General features: G+C 35.0%; 1 protein-coding gene across 3 annotated transcripts; it reads right to left on the reverse strand.

The window, feature by feature from the left end:
- Positions 1 to 1729: 1729 nt before the first annotated feature.
- On the reverse strand, positions 1730 to 7792 carry LOC105119700 (uncharacterized). 3 transcript variants are annotated; one of them, XM_011017870.1, is made up of 8 exons: positions 7591 to 7792; positions 7449 to 7550; positions 5589 to 5768; positions 5395 to 5481; positions 4190 to 4272; positions 3723 to 3842; positions 2829 to 2897; positions 1730 to 1819 (listed from the first exon to the last, which is right to left on the reverse strand). In XM_011017870.1, exons 3-8 carry the CDS (start codon positions 5632 to 5634, stop codon positions 1745 to 1747), a joined length of 480 nt encoding a protein of 159 aa, XP_011016172.1. In that variant the 5' UTR covers positions 5635 to 5768; positions 7449 to 7550; positions 7591 to 7792; the 3' UTR covers positions 1730 to 1744. The 3 variants fall into 3 exon arrangements, 1 of the variants encoding a protein (XP_011016172.1); XR_841169.1 differs by lacking the exons at positions 1730 to 1819; positions 2829 to 2897; positions 7449 to 7550; positions 7591 to 7792 and adding an exon at positions 2966 to 3646 and having other exon boundaries at positions 4190 to 4309; XR_841170.1 differs by lacking the exons at positions 1730 to 1819; positions 2829 to 2897; positions 7449 to 7550; positions 7591 to 7792 and adding an exon at positions 2966 to 3646 and having other exon boundaries at positions 4190 to 4309; positions 5391 to 5481.
- Between the last annotated feature and the right edge of the window lie 223 nt (positions 7793 to 8015).

The raw sequence follows: 8015 nt of genomic DNA on the forward strand, positions 1-8015 counted from the left end.
TGACTTCCATACAAGTTTGAGAAGCATTAAACAACTATGGAAAGGCCATGCTAATCAATTAATTGCACATTATTAAAAAAAAAAAATTAAAGAGAGAGAGAAGCCTTGGATTGGGGTCCTGGACTCATGATGAAATCTCCACCGTCCAGAAAGATCCGCGTATCCACCGTCCACACTGTCAATTGGCTATATACATGTACAAAGATCTTCAAGGAAACAAACAAGCAAATTATAAAAAGCTTCCCTTGCTAGTTTTTTCACATGGCCGTTAGGACCTAAATTATGCACATGGCTTAATTTGCCCATGCTCCCAAACTTCATGGATCATGGTATCCTGATCTAACTTAAAATTTAATGATTAAATTGATATCTCATTTTGCTGCTCCAAACTGTTTAGAAATATAATTTTAATTATTTTTTAAAATATTTTTTTATTTAAAATATATTTAAATATTATTTTTATTTTTTAAAAATAATTTTGATATTAGCATATTAAAATAAGTAGAGGTGAAACTTATCACCTGTCTTGATTAATGAAACGGGCTTGTCCTTTATTACCACGTCGTTCTCGAGGGCCAAAAATGTCTTTGTAATACGAGTGACTAGTCATTCTTTTTTGATGCTTGAGAGTTGAGAGAGAAAAAGGTTGGGATTCTTAAGGAAGGTCGGTTCCGCTGCAGCCCATTGACTTGACCACCTGCCAATTAGGTTTCACCACATTCGGCACTGGCCATGGTAGGTAGGCTCAAGCTTGACCGTAACGAAAGCAACGTTCTTGTTTTTCTTAACGTTTTTAAATGAGTTGTTTTTAAAAATAATAAAAATACTTTTTTAAAAAATAACTACTACCTGACCATGTTTAAAAAATGAAACCCCACTGCATGCTGTCCGCACGCAACTGAAGCCAGGTTTTAGCACGTGTGAACTCTGTTTTTGCCCAATTGATCGAACACTTCTTAGGTGCAACAACCACCGTCTTAATTATTATTTTTATCTTGACTACGGTGAACAAGCTTCGACATTTGACAGCAGCGAAGTCTCTCGAAGGATGGGCAGGAAAGAGTTAAAAATTAGAGGGAGGCTCGAAATGGAAAGCTCAGTCCCAACGCGGAAAGATCAAGAATGTAATAAGAAGTTAAGTGGTCCAATCTCTCTCTCCAACGGACTTAAATATTTCATTTTTTCTAGGCATTTGTCAACATCTTTTCTTTTATAATTCATTTTTTCTAGGCATTTGTCAACATCTTTTCTTTTATCATATTGTGTTTGAAGAAGCCAATAATACACAATAAACTTGGTGTCCAGAAGTTCGTAGAAGAGTCCAGATAGAATTTGATTGATTATGATCGTGACAGCGCCAACGATAAATGACATTAAACTTTGCTTCGGCCTGATTATTCTTTAATCACAACCTAAATTAAAAGGGATAGCCATGAGCTTGAAGCTTTGCATCTGTAAAAATCATTTGGATACACTGTGAGATGTTTTGGAAGACAGGTAGCCCGTTAAATATTAAAACAGGAGACGGGGGAGGGAGGCCTGTCGTATCATTCACTGTGCTGGAGCCCCGCACGGAGAAAACCTCTTCCCATGTCAAAATCAAACTAAACAATAACCATCAAACTAAACAATAACCATCTAGCTAGGTGTTGAACAAGTAATAAAAACTTGAAATTAAGAGATTTACTCTTTCTATGATCTCAGGTTCGAGTCCTTAGTTGCTCATATAATGACCACTGGAGGCTTACATGGTCGTTAACTTCAGGACCCATGGGATTAGTCGTGGTGCGCGCAAACTGGCCCGGACACCCACGCTAATCTAAAAAAAAAAAAATCAAATTGAACAAACTTTTATAAAAAAATAATAATAATAAATTCATTAAATACTTATATAATCATTACTTTTACAATCTATATAAAATTAATCAAGATATATATAAACTAATCTAAACAACCATATTAATAAAAAAAATCAAACTCTTGTTTGCTAATTTCATCCCAGAGTTAGTTGACTTTCTACACAAATTGTGAATGTATAATTAATTACATGTCATATAATCTGTTTCGATTTACTTCACACTAATTAATATCCTTCTATGAATGTAAATAAGAGAGAAAAATTGGATTGAAAGAATTAAATTAAGTTGCAATTAAGAGGTATAATAGTAAGATTAAGTGATTAATAATTTGACTTTTCGATAAATACCCCAAATAGAAAAAAGGACTATTTTTGAAGCACAAGGAGCAGCTGATTTTACTGTTTGAAAAGAAATGATATAAATAAAAAAGAAGTCAAAGATAAAGTAACATGAAAAAATAGATGATATGGCATACAATTAATTGCATTTTTTTATATGTGAGAAATCAAAAGAAATTAAAGCTTTGGACGAGTTTAACCAAGCAAAGAGAATCAAGAAAATAAGATATAAAAATAAAGTCTAAACAGAAATACTTTAAAATAAAAGTTAATTTAGCATCCTTGTTAGAGATACTAACATGGCATGCCTTGTTAGTATCACAAAAATACCATCTAAAACTAATCTAAAACCAATCGACCATCCAAGTCGTCATCCAAATCCTCATGTGTGTTTTGTTTGATATTATGCTGTGAAATACTTTTCAATTAAAAATTCATCAAAATTTTATATATATATATTAATACAACAAAATTATCCAAAATCACCTTAAAAAACATTATTTTCAAGCCAAAAACAATTTGAAAATCAAGTTCTAACACAAAAACAAACCCTCACAATCATCAATATTTTTTCATGGCCAAGCCACCACAACTACCGTTCCCTTCATGGACAACCTACTACAAGACGTACCAAAGTTCGAATTATTAATTCTTCCCTCGAGGCCATGGAAAAATACTGGGATGAAAAGAAGCAAGCAACCTGCAAGAGGAAAACGGCCCCTCCCATTTTGAATCTAAACATAAAAAGACACCATAAGACAGCAAAAAACTTTATGAAACGGGCTAAACAGACTCCAAAGATTGTCACACCATCTGCGTATACCAGTGAGCAGATCTAACTGTGTTTTTGCAGTCAGCAGCAAAAGAGCACAATGACAATAACAAAAAAGGCCAGGTGAAAGTTCATCTGTATCAGGTGAGAGTGTCTGTACCTATTTGAAGCACAGCTTGGACCGTGGTACAGAATGAAGAATTAGATGGGGATTAGAACCACATGCCATAGTCTTTAAGTTTCTAGATATTTGTACATTGACAGCTAGGCCTTGGTCATTGATTGTAGTTCTGCTTAAAAGCCTAGTTGAATTATCTGATAAAGTTCTTGCAAGGAAAGGAATGTGACTGGGTAGAACATTGAGCTTCAACTATAATATTTTTCTTCTTATATGATTGCAACGCACCAGAGATTACTACAAATTTCAATTTTGAAAGCTACAAACACAACATTGCATTAGACATATTTATCCAACCTGGAAAGAGAGAAAAATAAAACATGCACCCTTCATATATCACCAACAAAACCCTAGCAAAAGGACTGAAAAAAAGAAGAGGAAAGAAAGAATTGCCACTACTATATTAAGGGTGAGAATTCTGCTATCATATAACTTCACAAGCAAAACTTGAGAGGAATTAATGACAAGATGCCGATATACCATCCCTCTTCAGCGATTCCTTCAAAAGCATATATCAAAAGATTAATGTATTGAAATCAATGCAATTTCTTCAATCTTTTCATCAAAACACATACCAGTTCGAAGCAGCAACTGACAGGCGTTGCCTTTCTTTTTTCCCGCGTCAACAATCTCCGCACCAGCAGAAAAATCATTTGGATGTTTCTAGAGCTCTTGAAAAACTGAACTGAAAAGTGCTAAAATCGAAAAAGAAATCAAAAAATAAGGTCAATTTTTCACTATGTTATTGAGGTATATATGACAGCCAATTTGGCAAACAGCCGACTTTCACACTAACTGAGCACCAAACCACTAAGAGCATAATGAGATCAAGTTCACAGCTCTCGAGCAAGAATGCAATACAACTGTATTATGAAGGAATCATTAATGGATGTTAAAAGGAAGCCTGAGAATTAGATCTTCTGAGATTCCATACTATTTCAAAACTATACTATCATTGACGCAGAGAAGTTTTACTTGATGTGGAGTTCTTTTATGCAAAAAAGAGAGGGTGCTAAGTGAAGATGATAGGAGAAAAAGATATCTTCTGCACCATATAACTAAGTTGACCTGGTGCCCAGAAATAGTAGCTCTTGCACCATGACCAATGGCGACCATGACAAAGAACTGCTCATCCCGGAATGTGGTTATAATAAAAAAATTCCTATTAGATACAAGTAGAATGAAAAATACCAAATCACATAAAGCTCCAGTCACCTAAAATTTCCAGAAACAATCTCAAATTTCCTACTATTATGAGGGGAACAAAATTAACCATTAGAGAGGGATCTAGTTAGTTAAACTTTCCTTTCTCCCCTTCACTAGGATCTAGTTTTGACATATCAAGTTTCATCCTACTTGACATCATGAACAATTCCAGAAAAAAAGTGCACACAAGCATTAGCTTATATAACTGAGCAGCACTGTCCACAAGTTCCTTTTTTTTTTTCAAAAAGAAAAATAATATCATTGACCTAGTAAGTATGCCCCTTTGAATTTCCTAGTTCAGATTATTCCTAACCATTGCTAGTCAGATATATCTCTAATTGAGAAATAATGAGTGTTATTTTAAGGAAACTTGTACAGAAACTGAAAGCTTGAATGAAATATCACTACATGTTAGGCTAGCATAATATAAATATGGCATCAAGTTACTCTCATTCTGAAAATTAAGATACCCCTGATTGGCTGTATTCACATGTTTGGTGCACCGAACACTATGAAAGAACAGATCTCCACCATGAAATTGCTCACCCAAGTAAACATTCAAGGTGATTTTGGAGTCAAACATTGAAAACTAAAAGGAAGGATGTCAGGTGAAAAAAGAAGAGGAGGAGGCGGGGGCAACAAATTACTCTTTGAAACTAGCGAGAGAAAGCTTTCTCAAAACAAAAATGGTGATAGAAAGACAAAGGCAAAACATTAACTGGCAAGCCAGAGCCTGGTACCATTGCCAGGAAATAAATGACACCATCACCATATCAAACACGAACGAGTATCAACATTAATGTAAGGCGTAAATCCTACCCAACTAACAAGTTTTAAGAATGAAAAATAAATCCATGCAATACTTTTGGAACTGAAGAATCAAAACAAAGATGAGAGAAGGTCCGGGTCTTTGAAACTCCCTTTAGTTTCAGTCACTACTAAATGATAAAAGATTCACCAAATACAATACAATGGACAAGATATTATTATTCATATTGACAAATGGAATTAGCAAAAAGAAGGTTCAAAGTTAACACCTACCAAGCTCGATATCCATATGCTCTCCGTATTCAACCACAGAACCATGGTGAGAATCCAGAGTTAATCCACCCACCCGAGGAGGGAAAACTACATAGAAATAAGAGCACTGAAATGAGTTTTTGCTATATTTATAAATGATGGATTGTGAGTTATAATTTATAAGCATAGAGCCTTATTGAATAGAGATATGATACCTCTAGACATGGGACATATATAGTCATCCATCAACTTTTCGAGCATGGTTTCCAGTCCAGAGTCATCAAGAACAACACCAAATTGTTCATGGTGTTCAGACAAATTACATAGAACCTGTTATCACACACCCATCTTTCCATACTTTCTACCTAAGCAATCAGAACTTTGTAATGCACAAACTAAAATACATGAAAGATCATGTCATTTACACGACAAATGACAAGAGAAATAAATAAAAACTCATTTATCAACATTTCACGGAACCTTGGCTGAAACATTTCAAACTTATAAACTCTCTTCTGAGTTCTCACTGATTGCTTTTAGAAATGGAGGACCAAAGAAATGCGTGGCATTCATATTTATACAACTCCTTATGTCGAGGGTGTGACAAGAAGTAACTAGCCAATAAGCTCAGTGTACTAAAGAACACGACAACTAATGCTTGTATGCTATATGCAAAACAAGAAAATTCAAATCATTCCATGCTCATATAATTTTGCAAACAATTCTACACTTATCGCCATGGAAACTGTAGAGTGTTTAACAGCAGTTGTTCAGTTTTGAGAGAATGCATGTGATGTCAGCTATCCTGAAAGCCTTTCCATGTTTGAAAGGAGAGGGCAAGTGCCTGCATAAACTCTAGACAACATAGGCAGTGAGAGAAACTTAAGCACTCATATAGTGTCTGTGCAAATGAACACAGGTTTATACTAAAAAACAATACCAGGAATGATTAAAAAAATCAATCTGATGGTGAAAAAACCCATAAACTAGCCTGGTAAATAAGGATACACCACTTATAAATTGAAAAAAAAAATGATAAGAGAAAATTGTGTTGACAACTAAAATGACGTCCAAGATAAGAGCAAGTCATCCTCCAAAATATGAAACAAAAAGAAATATCATAAGAGAGCAACCCAATTCTGCTGAATATCAGCTAAAGAAACTACCCTGAAAGAGCCTGAAGCCAAAAAAAGGAAAATTACCATATCCCATGCACAACAATTTTTTCTCAAATTTTTACTTCAGAATAAAAATTCAAAAAATGAAATACACCTTGTAGTTTGATAAAATATGTTGTCTGTATTTTCTATGCTTTTGATCCTGTCAGTTTGCATCAGAAATCAGTGACAACTGACAACAGCATGACCATTTAGAAAAGAAAAGCAACAGAACATATGATAAGGCCAACGACTAGCACTAGAGAGGTGCATCAAAATTTCTGGAAACTCATTGGTTCACACCACACCGTTAGCAGTTCAGGACATTCTGAACCTGTATGGATACAATCCTTTTCATCGGTAATTAAAGATTGATAGGAAAAGTTCATTCTGTCAGCCTTTATTTTACACGATGTTTAAAATATAATATCCTCACAAAACTCATTTCAGAAAATAAATAAAAATCTCAAAGCTCAACCTCTGAAAGAACCACATCACGATGACTGGTGTTGCTGATCATGTACCATTTTGTCGGCCTTCTTAAACCCACATCCCCGCTAAACTACAAGTGAGTTCAGCAAGAATCAATTGTAAGTTATAAAAGAGGAAGGAAAAGAAAGGCCAATTATTATTCATGCTAGTAGCAATCAACCCTGTGCATGAAGGAGATTCTGTCCCGATTTGCACGAACAATTTTCCCAAATTCAATCCTCAGCCTCATAGAAATAAAGGGCAAACATTTTCATAAACCATTAGAAAGAGCGATGCCGTTACGAAACCGAACACAGCCACGAGCATAACAACATTTCTTTCAGTTTCCCTAAATCACTAATGAATGAATGAAATCTGAGTTTACTTAAGTCGATAATTCCAATTCATAAATAGAATAAAAGAAGTGGAGAAGGAGGCGCGGCATACGCGAGCGCGTTCACCCTGGGGAGAGTAGCGAGTGAGAGTGTCACTGAGGAGGTGGACTTCACGATCACTCGGCAAATTGAGCATGTTAGGAGGCAAGTGCAGCTCTAGAGAACTGAAGATTAGAGGACTGTAACCCTCTTGCATGTCCTCGTAGCTCGCCGGGTTGTGCTCCCTGTTCTCGAACAGTAGCAGCCTCTGCGTCAATAGCAATTCCACGCCGTTCCCTTTCCCCCTCGTTTTTTGAGTCGCGTCATCCATGAACATTTTTCAAGATACATATGCAGGTCGCTTAAAACCCCCCGGAAATTAGACTTTTCGAGGCTTTATGAGCTGGAATGCGTGGAGACTAGTCTTGGACAACTGAACACATCACCTGAAAATCTTGGTATTTGGTAACTTTCGTCCGTCTAGTATGGTGATATTTTTTAAAAAGTAAAGAATGTATTAAAAAAAATATTTTTATTTTTAATATAAAATATTAAAAAAATATTAATTTAATATTTTTTATTTTAAAAATAAATAAATGCAAAACAAAGGCAATGTATGAGTTTAGTTGTTAAAAAAATA

The sequence above is a fragment of the Populus euphratica genome, unplaced genomic scaffold (assembly GCF_000495115.2).
Source record: "Populus euphratica unplaced genomic scaffold, PopEup_1.0 scaffold3376.1, whole genome shotgun sequence".
In the NCBI taxonomy this organism is placed as follows: domain Eukaryota; kingdom Viridiplantae; phylum Streptophyta; class Magnoliopsida; order Malpighiales; family Salicaceae; genus Populus; species Populus euphratica.